Source organism: Zophobas morio, unplaced genomic scaffold, assembly GCF_036711695.1.
Source record: "Zophobas morio isolate AGI-343-1 ecotype UQ-CSIRO unplaced genomic scaffold, CSIRO_AGI_Zmor_V1 ptg000041l, whole genome shotgun sequence".
In the NCBI taxonomy this organism is placed as follows: Eukaryota; Metazoa; Arthropoda; class Insecta; order Coleoptera; family Tenebrionidae; genus Zophobas; species Zophobas morio.
This window is the reverse complement of record NW_026972146.1, coordinates 306,348-327,087: the sequence shown is the minus strand read 5'-3', so window position 1 is coordinate 327,087 and position 20,740 is coordinate 306,348. Positions and strand designations below refer to the sequence as shown.

At 28.2% G+C, this 20,740-nt stretch overlaps 1 protein-coding gene across 3 annotated transcripts in view; it reads right to left on the bottom strand.

Annotated features, from left to right (window-relative positions):
• LOC135140866 (uncharacterized) overlaps nucleotides 1-20,740 on the bottom strand; it is a 198,138-nt gene that overhangs the window by 81,781 nt on the left and 95,617 nt on the right. For all 3 annotated transcript variants that reach the window (XM_064071591.1, XM_064071590.1, XM_064071592.1), the window contains exon 2: nucleotides 5,833-5,955. In XM_064071591.1, the coding sequence (XP_063927661.1) occupies nucleotides 5,833-5,937 (105 nt within the window). In that variant the 5' untranslated portion in view covers nucleotides 5,938-5,955. The remainder of the gene's footprint in view (nucleotides 1-5,832; nucleotides 5,956-20,740) is intronic.

Genomic DNA, 20,740 nt, shown 5'->3' with positions numbered 1-20,740 from the left:
GAATGAGAAAGTGTGATAAATGGGAGAACGAGAGAGAGAGAGTGATAACTAGGAGAATGAGAGAAAGGGTGATAAATGAGAGAATGAGAGAGTGTGATAAATGGGAGAATGAGAGAGAGAGAGTGATAACTAGGAGAATGAGAGAGAGGGTGATAAATGAGAGAATGAGAGAAAGAGTGATAAATTGGAGAATGAGAGAGAGTGATAAATGGGAGAATGAGAGAGAGTGATAAATGGGAGAGTGAGAGAGAGGGTGATAAATGAGAGAATGAGGGAGAGGGTGATAAATGAGAGAATGAGAGTGATAAATGGGAGAATGAGAAAGAGTGTTAAATGAGAGAATGAAAGATACAGTGATGAATGGGAGAATGAGAGAGAGAGAGAGTGATAAATGAGAAAATGAGAGAGAGGGTGATAAATGAGAGAATAAGAGAGACTGATAATTGGGAGAATGAGAGAATTTTATATATTTGAAAGGACGATTCTGGAAGAACCATTGGATTTATCGAAGAAATGAAAACGGAAATGACTTCTGCGGCCCGAAAAATACAGAAAAATGTATTTAGTGAAATTTCGAAAATTTTGTTGAAAATTGGTCAAAAATTTTGGATATTTTTATATATTTCAAAGGACGATTCTGGAAAAACCACTGGAGTTTTCGAAAAAATGAAAGCGGAAATTACTTCTACGACCAGAAATGTACAAGAAGATGTATTTAGTGGAAAGTTCGAAAATTTTGTTGAAAATTGGCCGAAAATTGGTCGTATTTTGCATATTTTTATATATTTCAAAGGACGGTTCTGGAAGAATCATTGGAGTTATCGAAAAAATGAAAGTGGAAATGGCTTCTACGGCCCGAAATCTACAAAAAAATGTATTTAGTAAAATTTCGAAAATTTTGTTGAAAATTGGTCAAAAATTTTGGATATTTTTATATATTTCAAAGTACGATTCTGGAAGAACCATAGTTATCGAAGAAATGAAAGCGGAAATGACTTCTGCGGCCCGAAATCTACAAGAAAATATATTTAGTGAAATTTCGAAAATTTTGTTGAAAATTGGCCAAAAATTGGTCGTATTTTCCATATTTCTATATATTTCAAAGGACGATTCTGGAAGAACCATTGGAGTTATCGAAGAAATGAAAGCGGAAATGATCCAAAATTGTAAAATTTCACAATTAAAAAAAAACCAATAATAATATATAATAACATCATATTGGAAAACTGAAAAATAGAAAATATAAAAAAAAGCCAAATGAAAAATTGAAAAATTGTAAATCAAAAAATTGTAACGAAAAATTGAAACAGTTGAAACTGAAAAACCACATTATATAGTCAAAAAATTGTGAAAATAAAGAAAACAAAGAACCGAAACAAAAAATTGCAAACAGTAAAATAGAAAAAATTAAAAATTGAAAAATCAAAACATTGAAAAGTCGTGAAATTGCAAGTCGAAAAATTCCAAAATCTAAATATTGAAACATCCAAAAGTGGGAAAATCGAAAACCTGAGAAATTTTAAATTGAAAACTCAATGATTGCATGTCCTAAAAATTAAGAAACAAAAAAAGAAAAATTGAAAAATAGCAAATCGAAAATTGAAACGACAAATTGGAAAGGTTTGAAATTGGAGAAACAAAAAATTATAAAATCGGAACATTAAAACATCGAAAATTGTAAATATAAATAAATTTAAAAAAATAAGAAATAAAAATTAAAGAATCGAAAAACTGAAAAATCAAAAATCGTAAAATTGAAAAAGTGATTTTTTTAAAATTGTTATAATCATTACAGAATTATTTAAAATGAAAATTAGAAAAATTACAAAACAAAAATTAAATAAAGAAAAATAAGAAAACCTGGAAGTTGAAAAATCGAAAAATTGTAAACCCAAAAATTATAAAACTTCACAGTAGAAAAAGAAAAATTGTAAAATCAGATCATTGAAAACCCAAAAATTGAAAAAATAAACAAAATAAAAAACCGAAACGAAAAATGGCAAATCGAAAAATTGAGGACCTAAATCTAAAAGTTCAAAAATCGAAAAACTCAAAACTCGAAAATGTGAAAAAATAAAAAAAATGCAAAATCTAAAAATTGAAACATCCAAAAATTTTAAAATTGAAAAACTGAAACATTTAAAAATGAAAACTCGAAGAATTGAAGAAACAAAATAGAATGAATAATTGAAAAATTACAAATCAAAAAACTGAAACGAAAAATGGAAACACTTGAAACTGAACAAACAAATAATAAAATCGAGAAATTGTGAAAATAAAGAAAATAAAATCCGAAAAAAATTGAAAAATCGGAGAGTGATAAATGGAAAATGAGAGGAGAGGGTGATAAATGGGAGAATGAGAGAGAGTGATAAATGGGAGAATGAGACAGAGGGTGATAAATGGGAGAATGAGCGAGAGTGATAAATGGGAGAATAAGAGAGAGAGGGTGATAAATGGGAGAATGAGAGAGAGTGATAAATGCGAGAATGAGAGAGAGGGTGATAAACGAGAGAATGAGAGAGAGTGATAAATGGGAGAATGAGCGAGAGTGATAAATGGGAGAATGAGAGAGAGGGTGATAAATGAGAGAATGAGGGAGTGATAAATGGGAGAATGAAAGAGAGAGTGATAAATGGGAGAATGAGAGAGAGTGATAAATGGGAGAATGAGAGAAAATTATATTCTAAGCAAATTACGGTGAAATTTCGGATAAATTGAATCAATACAATATAATAAAGAAAATTTTCGAATTCGTACGTCTAAAATTTAATTACGTCAGAATTGGGAAATAATGAAGAGAGAGTGATAAATGGGAAAATGAAAGAGAGAGTGATAAATGGGAGAATGAAAGAGAGAGTGATACATGAGACAATGAGAGAGAGAGAGAGTGCTAAATGGGAAAATGAGAGAAAGGGTGATAAATGAAAAAATGAGAGAGAGAGTGATAAATGAGAGAATGAGAGAGAGAGTGATAAATGGGAGAATGAGAGAGAGAGTGATAAATTAGAGAATGAGAGAGAGTGATAAATGGGAGAATGAGAGAGAGGGTGTTAAATAAGAGAAAGAGAGAGAGTTATAAATGGGAGAATGAGAGAGAGTGATAAATGGGAGAATGAAAGAGAGAGTGATAAATGGGAGAATGAGAGAAAATAATATTTTAAGTAAATTAGGGTGAAATTTCGGATAAATTAAATCATGCAATACAATATAATAAAGAAAATTTTCGAATTCGTACGTCTAAAATTTAATTACGTCAGAATTGGGAAATAACGAAGAGAGAGTGATAAATGGGAAAATGAAAGAGAGAGTCATAAATGGGAGAATGAGAGAGAAATGATAAATGGGAGAATGAGAGAGAGAGAGTGATAAATTGGAAAATGAGAGAAAGGGTGATAAATGAGAGAATGAGAGAGAGAGTGATAAATGGGAGAATGAGAGAGAGGGTGATAAATGAGAGAATAAGAGAGAGTGATAAATGAGAGAATGAGAGAGAGAGGGTGATAAATAAGAGAAAGAGGGTGAGTTATAAATGGGAAAATGAGAGAGAATGATAAATGGGAGAATGAGAGAGTGATAAATGGGAGAATGAGAGAAGGAGTGATAAATGCGAGAATGAGAGAAAGGGTGATAAATGAGAGAATGAGAGAGAGTGATAAATGGGAGAATGAGAGAGAGTGATAAATGGCAGAATGAGAGAGAGGGTGATAAATGAGAGAATGAGAGAGAGAGTGATAAATTGGAGAATGAGAGAAAGGGTGATAAATGAGAGAGTGAGAGAGAGGAAGTGATAAATGGGAGAATGAGTGAGAGAGTGATTAATGGGAGAATGAGAGAGAGTGATAAATGAGAGAATGACAGAGAGGGTGTTAAATGAGAGAATGATAGAGATTGATAAATTGGAGAATGAGAGAGAGTGATAAATGGGAGAATGAAAGAGAGAGTGATAAATGGGAGAATGAGAGAGAGAGAGTGATAAATGGGAGAATGAAGGAGAGGGTGATAAATGAGGGAATGAGAGAGAGGGTGATAAATGAGAGAATGAGAGAGAGTGATAAATGGTAGAATGAGAGAGAATGATAATTCTAAGTAAATTACGGTGAAATTTCGAATAAATTAAATCAATACAATATAGTAAAGAAAATTTTCGAATTCGTTCTAAAGTTTAATTACGTCCGAACTGGGAACTAACAAAGGGAAATATGTCATTAATTAAATGCAAATTATACTTAATTAAGTCGAATTTGCACGATAACTAATTGAAAGCCGGATGGAAAAGTAAAAAATTCGAACTTATTAACGCAAAATTTCTGGATTATACTTAAATTTCGAATAATTAAACTGAAATTACTTACGTAGGTAAAAATTTTGAATATAAATTTGGGGATATTTAGTTAACATTTCTATTAAATAAGAGTCAATTTCGAACTACTTAGGTGGAAATTACAAAATAAAAAGGGAAAATTCTGAATTCGTTAGTTGTAAATTAGGAAATTTCGAGATAGCAAAATTTTTAGTTTTACAAAGTCAAAATTTGGAGTTAATCACCTTAAAATTTTCCGATAATGGATGGAGATTTAAGGATAACAAGGCACAATTTTAAGCTAATTACGGCGCAATTTTAACTTAATTAAGTCAAGACAATCTAATAAAAGAAAATTTCGAATTACCTCAGAATTTTAAAATAATAATGGAAAATATTTAATTAATTTAATTGGATTTAATTATGAATGATAAGCTGATATTTCCAGTTAATACTTAATTAAGTCAAAATTTCAATTAATTGGATCTCTATTTAGGACAGAGTAAATGGAAATTACAAAATAAAAAGAGCAAAATTGTAAATTCATAAGCCGCAAATTAGAACTGTAAGTTATTTACGGTGAAATTTCAAGTCAACTAAGTCAAGACAATGTAATAAAAAAAAATCGAATTCTTATGTCTGAAATTGAATTGCGTCAGAATTTTGAAATAATAAAAAAAATGTTTAATTAATTACCCGCAATTTACTTTTACTTAAGTCAAACTCACAAGATTATTAAAAATTAAAAGGTCAATAGATAAATACAAATTCAGCATAATTAACCCAAAATTCCGTGGTGATAAGCTAAAGTTTCGAATAAATATTCAAAAATTAAGTAAAAATTTTGAGTCTAAATTTGGAGATAAGTAGTTAAAATTTCAATTAACAAAGCTTCAATTTAGGACGAGTAGGTGGAGATTACAACATAAAATTTGGAAAGTTTGAATTCTTAAGTTCAAATCGGGAAATTTCAAGAAAGTCAGCGAAATCGAAAATTAGTGAAGTCCTCAAATTGATTCAACCGAATTTCGAAATACAGGGTCCGAATTTTCAGTATTTTCAATTTTTATTACGAATCTAGTTTACTTAGGTCTAAATATACGGCTAAACATAGTAGTGATTGTAACCTTTCCCGGAAAAGAAAATTGCAAGTTGGGCTTAAAAGAACAAATGTTTATCCTCTTATCCCGATCTTTTTTAGACCCCTGTGGTCAAAGAACTAAAGTTTCGAATAATATTTTCCTAGAACAGTAACAACAGTCTTAAACCGACCACGGTCCTCCTCGTTTCCATCATTTTAATACCAATCGATAAACATTCACGTACACCTTTTTTTAATAACCACTGTCCACGAGCCCAGAATACATTTCCATACTAAGTGCCAATCATCGCTTTAGATCTCCCGGCACTTAACGGTCCGAACTTTCCTAGTCATTATGTAAAAACAATTATCCGCAATCCCGGAGATACACACCTAATCCTCTTACTCTACAAGCATTTAACTTTGTTGATATATGGTAAATACTCACTAATGTGTAAATAGCTGCCGTGACAGCGGCGTGACGTGGGCTCAATATCCTGCAGTACCCCCTCCCGACGTAGCTGTCATACGGATACAATAACGCTGACTTCATGACTACCACATCGTCGATCTGGAAAAAACGAAACAACTGAGCTTTCGCCAATTTACATTTAAATAAGAGGAATAATGAGCACAAAGGTTGCGCTTATTCCGACTTCGGGGGCGAATTTTGTAAATAATTTAACGAGTCGAAATTTCGTTATTGTAACGGTGCTTGCGCAAATCATTTCTCTAGTAATGTGACGAGATTAGCAATTTAAAAGAGGTTCGTGTATGAATTTTCAGCGCTGGCCCGGGGATGGGTTACGGGTATGAACAGGATGGTTTTGTTTTATTTTCGAAACTTTCATGCAGATTCGTGTACGAATATTCATAATTGTTGGGAGAAAGTCGGGAATGGGGGAAATTGGTGTTATTAGTGTGGTATTAGACTGTAAAAACTTGTCGCTCCTGAAGTGTAACCCAACAAATCTCGCTTGTTTGAAAAAGTATAAAAATTGTTTACGATTTTTCTTTTGTGATTAAATTTTCATTCATTTATTTATTCGATTTGAAATTTTTCGACTTTTTAAGCTCAAATTTTTCAGTTTTCCAAGTATTGAATTTTGTAATTTTTTTTATTTTTTTACATATATATTCGATTTTTCAATATTTTGATTTTATAATTATTTTTGTTTCTTCTATTTTCCAACTTTTAGATGTATTTTTTTAATTTTGTAATTTTTCGATTTTTCAGTTTTTCATGTATCCAATTTTTCGGATTGCAATTTTTGGTTGGGCTTTTTATTTTCCTTATTTTTAAAATTTTTTGGTTTTTCAATGTTCTGCAATGCTCTTGCAATCTAAATTTTTAAATTTTTTCAACTTTTCGATTCTTTCCAATTCTCGTTTTTCTCAATTTTAGAATTTTCAGAAACATGATTCTTCACTTTTTTGTTCCTTCAGTGTTTGATCTGCAATTTTTTTAGTTTTCATTTTAAATTTTTTTGCATTTTTCAGTTCTTCAAATTGTCGATTTGCAATTTTCCGTTTAGGTTTTTAACTTTTTTTTCAGTTTTTCAGTTTTTCAACGTTCTGATTTTTTAATTTTTTTTTTCAGTGTGAAATTTTTGAATTTTTCGATTTTTCAACTGTTTGAGATTTTAATTTTTCATTTCTTCAATTTTAGATTTTTTTACAGTTCCATGATTTTTCAATTTTTGTTTCTTCAATTTCTGACTTGCAGTGTCAATAGTTTTTACTTTACATATGAAATAATAATAACAATTTTTAAGATATTTTACTTCTCAAGTTGATTTTTTTAGAATTGTTCCATTTTTGGATTACTGGATTTTAAAAATTTTTCATTTATTCGATTTTTAATTTTCCGATCCTACAATTTTACAATTTTTCAATTTTTCGATTTACAATTTCACATTTCGGTTTTTATTTGCGTAATTTTTTACTATTTTTCGATTTTTCAATGTTCCCATTTTTGAATTCTGCATTTTTTGGTTTTTAATTTTTCGCTTTTTCAGGTTTTAAATTTTTAAATTTTTCATTTTTTCAATAAATTAAATTTTTCAGTTCCATGATTTTTCAGAGTTTTTTTCAATTAGTGTATTTTAAAATTTGTTCATTTATCCGATTTTTCCGTTTTTCGATTCTTCACATTTTCAATTTTTTAAATTTTCGGGTTTTTATTTGCTTCATTTTTACAATTTTTCGATTTTTTAACTTTTAGATTTTTTTATTTTTCATTTTTTCAATTTTAGGTTTTTCAGTTCCATGATTTTTATATTTCACTTTTTGAATTTTTTTTTAATTATTTCATTTTTGAATTACTGAATTTTTAAATTTTTTCATTTGTTCGATTTTCAATTTTCCGATTCTTATCTTTTCAATTTTTGAAATTTTCGATTTGAAATTTTGCTTTTTAGTTTTTAATCTACTTCATTTTTACAATTTTCGATTTTTCCATGTTCCGATTCTTCACTTTTTCAACTTTTTAATTTTTGGATTTTGCATTTTTCGGTTTTCAATGTTTTGATTTTTCAACTTTCAGATTTTTTATTTTTCATTTTTTCAATTTTAGATTTTTCAGTTGTTCATTTCTTCAATTTTCAATTTACAATGGTAAAAGTTTTCACTTTAAATATGAATTAATTACTTTTGAAATATTTCACTTTTTAAATTTTATTTTTTCAGAATGGTTCCATTTTTCGATTATTGGTTTTTAAAACTTTCATTTATTCGATTTTTCAATTTTTCGTTTCTTCATTTTTCCAATTTTTCAAATTTTTGATTTGCAATTTTGGATTTCGGTTTTTATTTGCTTTATTTTTACTTTTTTTCGCTGTTTCAATGTTCTGATTCATCAATGTTTGAATTTTTGGAATTTAGCATTTTTCGGTTTTCAATTTTTCAACTCTTACATTTTTTAATTGTTTATTTTTTAAATTTTAAATTTTTCATTTCCATGACTTTTCAGTGTTCTTTTTAATTACTGGATTTTAAAACCTTTTCATTTATTCGATTTTTCAGTTCTTCGATTCTTCAATTTTTTAATTTTTCAAATTTTCCATTTTCAATTTTTTTCGGTTTTAATTTGCTCCATGTTTACAATTTTTCGATTTTTCAATGTTTGGATTCTCCAAGTTTTCAATTTTTGGATTTTGCATTTTTCGGTTTACAATTTTCCAAATTTTAGATTTTTTAATTTTTTATTTTTTCAATCTTAGGTTTTACAGTTCCATAATTTTTATATTTCAATTTTTTAATTTTACAAATTTTTGGATTTTGCATTTTTTGGTTTTCAATTTTTCGGTTTTTCCACTTTTCGATTCTTCAATTTTTTAATTTTTCAAATTTTCGATTTTCAATTTTTTCGGTTTTTATTTGCTCCATGTTTACAATTTTTCGATTTTTCAATGTTTGGATTCTCCAATTTTTCAATTTTTGGATTTTGCATTCGGTTTACAATTTTCCAAATTTTAGATTTTTTGATTTTTTATTTTTTCAATCTTAGGTTTTACAGTTCCATAATTTTTATATTTCAATTTTTTAATTTTACAAAGTTTTGGATTTTGCATTTTTTGGTTTTCAATTTTTCGATTTATCAACCTTTACATTTTTTAATTGTTCATTTTTTCAATTGTAGAATTTTCAGTTTCTTGATTTTTCAGTGTTTTTTTTTCAATTACTGGATTTTAAAACCTTTTCATTTATTCGATTTTTCAGTTCTTCGATTCTTCACTTTTTGAATTTTTCAAATTTTCGGGTTTTTTGCTTTATTTTTTACAATTTTTCAATTTTTCGGTATTCCGATCCTTCAATTTTTCAAATTTTCAGTTTTTGGATTTTGCCTTTTTCGGTTTTCAATTTTTCGGTTTTTCAACTTTTCGATTCTTCAATTTTTTAATTTTTCAAATTTTCGATTTTCAATTTTTTTCGGTTTTTATTTGCGCCATGTTTACAATTTTTCGATTTTTCAATGTTTGGATTCTCCAATTTTTCAATTTTTGGATTTTGCATTTTTCGGTTTACAATTTTCCAAATTTTAGATTTTTTAATTTTTTACTTTTTCAATATTAGGTTTTACAGTTCCATAATTTTTATATTTCACTTATTCAATTGTAGTTTTTTGGAAATATTTCATTTTGGCATTACAGGATTTTAAAAACTTTTTCATTTATTTGATTTTTAAATTTTTCGATTTGAAATGTTGCATTTCGGTGTTTTATGTGCTTTATTTTTACTATTTTTTGATTTTTCAATGTTCCGATTCTTCAATTTATTAATTTTTGGATTTTGCATTTTTGGGTTTTCAATTTTTCAATTTTAGATTTTTCAGTGTTTTTTCAATAGTGGATTTTAAAACTTCTTCTTTTTTTTGAATTTTTAAAAATTTTGGGTTTTTATTTGCTTCATTTTTACAATTTTTCGAATTTAGTTTTTGGATTTTGCATTTTCCAGTATTGAATTTTTCGATTTTTCAACTTTCAGATTTTTTAATTCTTCATGTTTGTTATTTTAGGTTTTTCAGTTCCATGATTTCTACAATATTTCACTTTTTCAATTTTACTTTTTTAGAATTATTTCATTTTTGACTTACTGGATTTAAAAACTTTTTCATTTATTCAACTTTTCAATTTTTCAATTCTTTAAATTTTCCATTTGCAATTTTGTGTTTCGGTTTTTATTCGCTTCGTTTTTATAATTTTTCGATTTTTTGATGTTCCAGTACAGTTTTTTGCTTTTTCAATATCAATTTCTTCAATTTTTGGATTTTTCTTTTTTTCATTTTTTTTGTTTCTTCAATTTTCGTTTTAAATTTTTCAGTTTTTCAGTGGTTTATTTCATAAAATTTCTTTTTTCAATGTGATATTTTTCAATTTTTGAATTTTTCAATTTTCCGTTTCTTCAATTTTTCTTTGCATTTTCTAATTTTCTTTTTAAATATGTAACAATAATTGTAATTTTAAACATTTTTCACTTATTCAATTTAACGATTTTAGAATTTTTCCTTTTTTAGATAATAGATTTTAGAACTGCTTCATTTACTGGATTTTTCAATTTTTCGATTTTTAATTTTTCAGTTTCTCGATCTTTAATTTTCAATTTTTCGGTATTCGATTCTTACAGATTTTGGATTTTACAATTTTGATGATTGGATAATTTTTCGACTGTACAATTTTTCGATTTTCCAACTTTTTGATTCGATTCCTTTTTCCTTCTTTCCAAATTTTCGATTCAATAGTTTTTTTCGATTTTTAAGTTTTTCAATCTTTCGTTTCTTGACTTATTCGATTTTCATTTATTTATTTCTTATTTTTAAGTTTTTTGATTTTTAATTTTCCCATTTTTCAACTTTTCGAGGGAAAAAAATTTAAAAATTGGAAAATTGCAAAACTGAAAAATCAAAATGAATAAAAGAAAAAGTGAAAGCTTTAAAAAGTCTAAAAACTGGCAGTGAAGAACTTAAAAAATTTAATAAATTCAAAATCAAAAATCAACACTAAAAATTGAGAAACTTGAAAATCGAAAAAGTGCCAAGTCGAAACTACCAAATATATGTTGTAAAATCGAAAGATTGAAGAATAAAGGAATTGAAAAATCAAGGATTGTAACTAGAAAATCAAAAACATGAGAAAAATAAAAGAAAAGAGAAGTTGAAAAACTGATTTAAAATATAGGAAATGAAAAATAAAAAAGAACTTGAAAAATAGAGGAAATGAAAAATTGAAAAATTTGGAAGTCGTGAAACTGAAAAACTGAAAAAATTAAAGTCGAAAAAACGAAAAATTACGAAACCGAAACATCGAAAAATGGAAAAATTGAAAAATAAAAGAAAATGAAAAAACTAAAAATTGTGATGTCAAAAAAATGGTAAAACCGAGCAAAAATAAGTAAATATAATCAACCTCAACGCGGATTCATTTTTCAACTTTTAATTTTTTTAATTTTTCATTTTTTCATTTTTAGATTTTTCACAGTTCCATGATTTTTCAATTTTTTTTTTTTGATTTGCAGTGTTAAAAGGTTTCACTTTAAATATGAACTATTAATAATAATTTTTAAATAAGTATTTCACTTTTTCAATTTTATTTTTTAGAATTGTTCCATTTTTGGATTACTGGATTTCAAAACTTTTTTTTATTCGATCTTTCAATTTTTCCATTTTTATTACATTTCGATTCTTCAGTTTTTCAATTTTTGGATTTTTCAACTATTAGATTTTTTAATTTTTCATTTTTTCAAATACGAAACCGAAAAATTGAAAAATGAAACAATTGACAAATGAAAGAAAATGAAAAGACTAAAAATTGTGATATAAAAAAAATTTCAAAAGCGAGGAGAGGATAAACGAATAAATTTTAATTAACGTTTCCCATACGATATTACGATAACTTTAAAACGTTTGAAAGATTTCAAAGAATTTGGTTTCGCAGTTGTTGTTATGTAATTTTGACTTTTTTCTGAATTCATAGATCACAAATGCATAAATAAGTATCTTAAGTTATAATTATAACATTTAAAACAAAATTGACAACAATCGGCCCAGTAGTTTCGCAGATTATGTGTCTAATAAAAGTTGATGCAGACGACAGACATACAGACAGACGGAATCGGGGGACCACTTTTTTCGTACTCTAGAGGTCATGAAACGTCGAGAAAACAGCAAAGTGCCTTTAGGGAGTAAAATTCATAAAACTGAAGGATCCACCGGGAAAAATAAATTTAAGACTATTTTGTATTGTTGACGCACCGTCCCTTAAAAAAAATTCAGGCAAAACTTTAGATCGATTACGAGTTCGAACCGACCATCTAATTTAGAAATTCTTTCCTAAGCACAAAGCTCCAATTCCCGGATTTTTCCCCCACACGCCAAAACTTTCCCGCTACAAAAGCAAGAAAAGCCAAATTTCGCACAACAGTTTTGTTGACACTGCACGTTCCGAATTAATTTATGAAACACAGTCAACATCCAGACTTTTGTTCTCGTTAAAGCTCTCGCATCATGTGCAGCTGCATCACAAAATTAAACACACTCCATTATCTTACCGGCTTGTACAAATAACGCTTTCCGGTAAATTTGCCGCTTTAGCAGTAAAGCTCACGTATGAATTCCCCCGTCCGAGCCCGTTGTGTACACAATTTCCCCGAAAAGCTCAATCTGACCTTGCCATTCTTTCAGCGACTTTGAAAATTTTATATTGTGATGCGGTCTTCGGCGGAGCCGAGCGTCATGAATTTTGTAAATAAAGGTCTCAATTTAATGAATAATTTAACCCTTCGCTTAATCGGGATTCTTCAAATTTGCACGAGACGCCGAGTTACACTGTGCGGTTTCGTTTTTAATAAAGTGGAGAGATTGATGCAGTCGTTGAGTGCAGTGCGGATTTTTTACGTTAATTGAATGGGTAAGACTTGGGGCGAAATCGATTGTTTCAACAAATTCAGTATTTTGTAAACAGATTGAGATTCTTTGAAACTTCCAAGAGAAAAAGAATTAAGGGCATACGCTTCCTTTGTCTGACTTAATGAGATCGAGGGTTCTATTATTAATGGACGTCGATGGCGTTTCCAATTCGAAAAAATTAATTCCGGATTTACGTCGGTCTGAAATGAAGAAGCATTTTTTGTGTCTGCTCTTTTAATAATAATAATGATTGAAACTGAACTTCTACAAAAAATAGCGGGAAAATTGACAGCAATTTAAGTAACCTTCACATTTAATACTAGTCTGCAATTTTAAACGTGTTTTGAGTTTCAAAGAATAAAAAAAAATCATCACAATTGAGTTGGGGGGGGGTTATATTTTGCCTTTTTTTTCTTAATATACATCGTATTCTTTGAACAACACGATACTCAAAAACATGTTTTTAATTTTTCTTGTAAAGAAACAAGTATTTTGCAGTTAAGCCCCGCCCCCTTGGTTCACGGCGAATTAAAAAAATCATCACAATTGAGATAGGGTGGGTGGGCGGGCTTACATTTTTCCTTTTTGTTTTAATATGTGTAGACTTCTTTTCGCAATATGAAACCTAAAACATGTTTAAAATGGAAAATTTGTATAAGGAAATATTGATTTTGCAATAGGGTTCGCCCCATAATTGCAAAATCCATATTTTCTTGCAAAAATCATTTTAACCATGTTTTAAGTTTCTTGTTATGAAAAGATGGCTATGAATATTAAGAAAAAAAAAGAAAAAATGTAAACCCCACCCACCCACCCTGTCTCAATTTCGATGATTTTTTTATTCGTCGTAAGCCGAGGGGTGGAACTTAGTTATAAAATCGTTATTTTTCTACGAGAAATTACCATGTGAAATGCGTTTTTAAGTAATCGTGTTATACAAAGAAAATCAAAAGAGAAGCCCCACCCATCCATCTCGATCTCAACCGTGATGAGTTTTTCATTAGTTGTCAAACCGAGGGGCGGAGCGTAATTGCAAAATGGATATTTCTCTATACAAATTTACCATTTTAAACATCGATTTTAAAAGTTTTTCATTCATTCGATTATTCAATTTTTCAATTTTTTAAATTTTCGATTTGCAATTTTGCATCTCGGATTTTATTTGCTTCATTTATACTATTTTTCGATTTTTCAATGTTCTGATTCTTCAATTTTTGAATTTTTGGATTTTGCATTTTTAAATTTACAATTTTTAGATTTTTCAACTTTTAGGTATTTTTTTAATTTTTAATTTTTTCAATTTTAGATTTTTCAGTTCCATGATTTTTTAATGCTTTTTTCAGTTACTGTATTTTAAAACTTTTTTATTTCTGCGATTTTTCAGTTTTCCGATTCTTCACTTTTTCATATTTTCAAATTATTGGGTTTTTATTCGCTTCATTTTTACAATTTTTCGATTTTAGTTTTAGTATTTTGTATTTTTCGGTTTTCAATTTTTCGATTTTTCAAGTTTTCGATTCTTTAATTTTTCAGTTTTTGGATTTAGTATTTTTCGGTTTTCAATTTTTCGATTTTTCAACTTTTAGACTTTTTAATTTTTCATTTTTTCTGCTTTGGGATTTTCAGTTCCAGGATTTTTATAATATTTCACTTTTTCAATTTTACTTTTTAGAATTATTTCATTTTTGAATTACTGGAGTTAAAAACTTTTTTATTTATTTGACTTTTCAATTTTTCAGTTTCTCGATATTTCAATTTTTCTTGTTTTCAATTTTTCGATTTGCTGTTTTTCGTTTCATATTTTCTCGGTTTTTCAATGGTCTTATTTCATAAACTTTATTTTTTCAATGTGAAATTTTTCAATTTTTCGTTTTCTCAATTCCATATTTCTTTGCAAAAACCATTTTAACCATGTTTTAAGTTTCTTGTTATGAAAAGATGGCTATGAATATTAAGAAAAAGAAGGCAAAGTATAAACCCCGCCCACCCACCCTATCTCAATTCTGATGAATTTTTTTATTCGTCATAAGCTCAGGGGCGGAGCTTAATTGTAAAATCCTTATTTTTCTACGAGAAATTACCATGTTTGCAATTTTGCGTTTCGGTTTTTATTTGCTTCATTTTTACACTATTTTTTGATTTTTCAATGTTCCGATTCTTCAATTGTTGAATTTTCGGATTTTGCATTTTTCGATTTTCAATTTTTCGAATTTTCAACTTTTAGGTGCATTTTTTAATTTTTCAGTTCCATGAATTTTCAATGTTTTTTCAATTACTGGATATTAAAACTTTTTCATGTATTCGATTTTTTAGTTTTCAGATTTTTCGATTTTAGTTTTTGGATTTTGTATTTTTCGGTTTTCAATTTTTCGACTTTTCAACTTTCAGACATTTTAATTCTTCATTTTTTCAACTTTAGGATTTTCAGTTGCATGATTTTTATAATACCCGCTTCACTTTTTCAATTTTACTTTTTTAGAATTATTTCATTTTTGAATTACTGGATTTAAAAACTTTTTCATTTATTTGACCTTTCAATTTTTCGATTTTTCGATTCTTCAAATTTTCGATTTGCAATTTTGTGTTTCAGTTTTTTATTCGCTTCATTTTTGCAATTTTTCGGCAGTTTTTAGCTTTTTCAGTTTCAATTTCTTCAATTTTTCGATTTTTCAATTTTTCATTTTAGTTTGTTTCTCCAATTTTACAACTCTTTGAATTTTCGTTTTAAATTTTTCAGTTTTTCGATTTTTCAATTTTTCTCGTTTTCAGTTTTTCGGTTTGCAGTTTTTCGGTTTGCAGTTTTTCGGTTTGCAGTTTTTCGTTTCGTATTTTCTAGGTTTTTCAACGGTCTTATTTCATAAAAGTTCTTTTTTTAATGTAAAATTTTTCAATTTTTCGTTTCCTCAAATCCATATTTCTTTGCAAAAACCATTTTAATCATGTTTTAAGTTGTTGTGAAAGTGCTTGTTATGAAAAGATGGCTATGAATATTAAGAAAAAGAAAGGCAAAGTATAAACCCCGCCCACTCACCCTATCTCAATTCTGATGAATTTTTTTATTAGTCATAAGCCGAGGGGCGGAGCTTAATTGTAAAATCCTTATTTTTCTACGAGAAATTACCATGTTTACAATTTTGCGTTTCGGTTTTTATATGCTTCATTTTTACAATATTTTTTGATTTCTCAATGTTCCGACTCTTCAATTGTTGAATTTTTGGATTTTGCATTTTTCGATTTTTAATTTTTGAATTTTGAACTTTTAGGTAGATTTTTTAATTTTTCAATTTTAGATTTTTCAGTTCCATGATTTTTCAATGCTTTTTTCAATTTCTGGATTTTGAATCTTTTTCATTTATTCGATTTTTCAGTTTTCCAATTTTTCGATTTTTCAAATTTTTGGGTTTGTATTCGCCTCATTTTTACAACTTTTCGATTTTAGTTTTTGGATTTTCTATTCTTCGGTTTTCAATTTTTCAATTTTTCAACTTTTAGACATTTTAATTTTTCATTTTTTCTACTTTAGGATTTTCAGTTACATGACTTTTATAATACCCATTTAACTTTTTTAATTTTACTTTTTTTGAATTATTTCATTATTGAATTACTGGATTTAAAATCTTTTTCATTTATTTGACCTTTCAATTTTTCGATTTGCAATTTTGTGTTTCAGTTTTTTATTCGCTTCATTTTTGCAATTTTTCGACAGTTTTTAGCTTTTTCAGAATCAATTTTACAACTCTTCGAATTTTCGTTTTAAATTTTTCAGTTTTTCGATTGTTCAGTTTCTCTTGTTTTCAATTTTTCGATTTGCTGTGTTTCGTTTCATATTTTCCCGGTTTTTCAATGGTTTTATTTCATAAACTTTCATTTTTCAATGTGAAATTTTTCAATTTTTCGTTTCCTCAATTCCATATTTCCTTACAAAAACCATTTTAACCATGATTTAAGTTTCTTGTTACGAAAAGATGGCTATGAATATTAAGAAAAAAAAAGAAAAAATGTAAACCCCACCCACCCACCCTGTCTCAATTCCGATGATTTTTTTATTAGTCGTAAGCCGAGGGGTGGAACTTAGTTATAAAATCGTTATTTTTCTACGAGAAATTACCATGTGAAATGCGTTTTTAAGTAATCGTGTTATACAAAGAAAATCAAAAGAGAAGCCCCACCCATCCATCTCGATCTCAACCGCGATGAGTTTTTCATTAGTTGTCACATCGAGGGGCGGAGCGTAATTGCAAAATCGATATTTCCCTAATATTTATCATTTAAAACATGTTTACAGGTTCTTGTTGCCGAAATAAGTCTGCATATACTAAGAGAAAAAGATCAAATGTAGCCCCGCCCACCCGCCCTATCTCCATTGTGATGAACTTTTTTATTCGTCGTGAGTCGAGGGGTCGAAGCTTAACCAAAAAATCCTTATTTCTTTATGAAAAATTAAAAATATGTTTTTATCACGTTGTTTAAAGACTACTATGTGTATATTAAGAAAAAAATAAATCCAAAGATTAGGTTCCACCCATGCCCGCCTGGATCTCAATAGTAATGAAATTTTCATTCGTTGGTAGACATAGGGGCGGAGCCCAATTGCAAAATACGAATTTCCTTACGAAATTTGCCATTTTAAACGTGTTTTAAGTTTGTTAGAATAAAAAAAAATGATCACAATTGAGATGGCAAAATATAAACCCCGCCCACCAGCCCTCTCTCAATTCTGATGAATTTTTTTATTGGTTGTAAGCCGAGGGGCGGAGATTAATTGTAAAATCCTTATTTTTCAATGAGAAATTACCATGTGAAATATGTTCTTAAGTAATCGTGTTATACGAGGAAAACTAAAGGTACTTATTAATTAAAAAAGAAAACCAAAAGAGAAACCCCACCCATCCGTCTGATTCCAACCGTGATGAATTTTTCATTCGTTGTCAGATCGAGGGGCGGAGCGTAATTGCAAAATGGATATTTCCATATACAAATTTATCATTGTAAACATGTTTTAACTTACTGGATATTAAAAGTTTTTCATTCGATTTTTCAATTTTTCACTTTTTTTAAATTTTCGAATTGCAATTTTACATTTGTTTTTTTTTTTGCTTCATTTTTACTATTTCTCGATTTTTCAATGTTCCGATTCCTCAATTTTTGAATTTTAGGATTTTGCATTTTTCGGTTTTTTTTCGATTTTTCAACTTTTAGATTTTTTCATTTTTCGTTTTTTCAATTTAAGATATTTCAGTTCCATGATTTTTCAGTGTTTTTTTCAATTACTGGATTTTAAAACTTTTTCATTTATTGGATTTTTCAGTTTTCCGATTCTTCATTTTCTTCACTTTTACAATTTTTCAAATTTTCGGGTTTTTATTCATTCATTTTTAGAATTTTTCGATTTAGTTGTAGATTTTGTGTTTTTCGGTTTTCAATTTTTCGATTTTTCAACTTCCAATTTTTTAAATTTTCGATTTGCAATTTTGCATTTCGGGTTTTTTTGCTTCATTTTTTCTATTTCCCGATTTTTCAATGTTCCGATTCTTCAGTTTTTGAATTTTTGGACTTTGCATTTTCGGTTTTCAATTTTTCGATTTTTCAATTTTAGATTTTTCAGTTTCATGATTTTTCAGTGTTTTTTTCAAGTACTGGATTTTGAAACTTTCATTTATTCGATTCTTCAGTTTACCGATTCTTCAGCTTTTCAATTTTTCAAATTTTCGGGTTTTTATTCGCTTCATTTTTACAATTTTCCGATTTTAGTTTTTGGACATAAAATTTTTCGGTTTTCAATTATTCGATTTTTCAACTTTTCGATTCTTCAATTTCTCAATTGTTCAAATTTTGGATTTCAATTTTTTTTCGATTTTTTATTTGCTTTATTTTTACAATTTTTAGATTTTTCAATGTTCCGGTTCTTCAATTTTTTAATTTTTAAATTTTGCATTTTTCGGTTTTCAATTTTTCGATTTTTTAGCTTTTAGAATTTTTCATTTTTCATTTTTTCTGTTTTGGGATTTTCAGTTCCACGATTTTTATAATATTTCACTTTTTCAATTTTACTTTTTAGAATTATTTTATTTTTGAATTACTGGAGTTAAAAACTTTTTCACTTATTTGAATTTTTGTTTCTTCAAATTTTCGATTTGCTATTTTGTGTTTCGGTTTTTTATTCGCTTCATTTTTGCAATTTTTTAATGTTCCAGTACAGTTTCTAGCTTTTTCAGTTTCAATTTCATCAATTTTTCATTTTTTTTGTGTCTTCAATTTTACAACTCTTCGAATTTTCGTTTTAAATTTTTCGGGTTTTTATTCATTCATTTTTAGAATTTTTCGATTTAGTTGTAGATTTTGTGTTTTTCGGTTTTCAATTTTTCGATTTTTCAACTTCCAATTTTTTAAATTTTCGATTTGCAATTTTGCATTTCGGGTTTTTTTGCTTCATTTTTTCTATTTCCCGATTTTTCAATGTTCCGATTCTTCAGTTTTTGAATTTTTGGACTTTGCATTTTCGGTTTTCAATTTTTCGATTTTTCAATTTTAGATTTTTCAGTTTCATGATTTTTCAGGGTTTTTTCAAGTACTGGATTTTGAAACTTTCATTTATTCGATTCTTCAGTTTACCGATTCTTCAGCTTTTCAATTTTTCAAATTTTCGGGTTTTTATTCGCTTCGTTTTTACAATTTTCCTATTTTAGTTTTTGGACATAAAATTTTTCGGTTTTCAATTATTCGATTTTTCAACTTTTCGATTCTTCAATTTCTCAATTTTTCAAATTTTGGATTTTTCAATTTTTAATTTTTTTTGTTTCTTCAATTTTACAACTCTTGGAATTTTTCAGATTTTCGATTTTTCTTGTTTTCAATTTTTCTATTTGCAGTTTTTCGTTTCGTATTTTCTCGGTTTTTCAATGGTCTTATTTTATAAATTTTCTTTTTTCAATGTCAAATTTTTCAATTTTTCGTTTCTTCAAATTCATATTTCCTTGCAAAAACCATGTTAACCATATTTTAAGTTTCTTGTTATGAAAAGGTTGCTATGAAGATAAAGAAAAAAAGGCAAAATATAAACCCCGCCCACCCGCCCTTTCTCAATTCTGATAATTTTTTTTATTCGTCGAAAGCCGAAAGGCGAAAATTGCGAAATCGATATTTCCCGATACAAATTTACCATTTTAGACATGTTTTAAATTTCTCGTTGCCGAAATAAGTCTACATAATATACTAAGAAACACGACAAAATGTAACCCCGTCACCCGATTGAAATATTGTGATGATTTTTTTTTATATACCGTGAGCCAAGGGGAGGAGCTTAACTGGAAAATCCTTATTTCTCTACATGAAATAAAAAACACGTGTTTGAGAATGGCACGTTAATAGCTTTCTCGTATGTACGGTAACGATGACTCATCATCGATTACAGCGGCCGGCAATCGCCATACAAAAGCTGGAAACGAAAGTCGCGATGGGCAACCCAGAAAAATCTCGAAGCGGTTTAAACAGAGGCTACCGTCGGGAACGATTATTCTTTCAGTCAATTTAGTCCACGAGAGTACAGTAAAGTTGCGCTGAAATTATTTTTTATTTTGTACATAGTTGCTCTGTAATAAGTCGTGTAAATTCGAGTTACTGAAAAAAAAATTGTTGAGTTTAACCCACGCCGATTTTATTCACCGATCAACGTAACAATAACAAAGCTAAATAAATTATGTAAAAATATGTCAAATAAACAGACAAAAACTGCCCAGGTAACAGCATGAAACCACAAATCAAATTATAAATTTGTACGGTGTAAGTTTTAATTAATTGCTACAAATTATTAAAATTCGGAGCTTTTGGTCGAAGTTCCGGCGTTTGCGGTTCACCCTTAAACCCGATAGCCCGATATTATTTCCTCTAAACGCCATTTAAATGGATCGGTCTGCTCTTAAAAACCCATACCTCTGCCGAACTCTCCATCAACGTC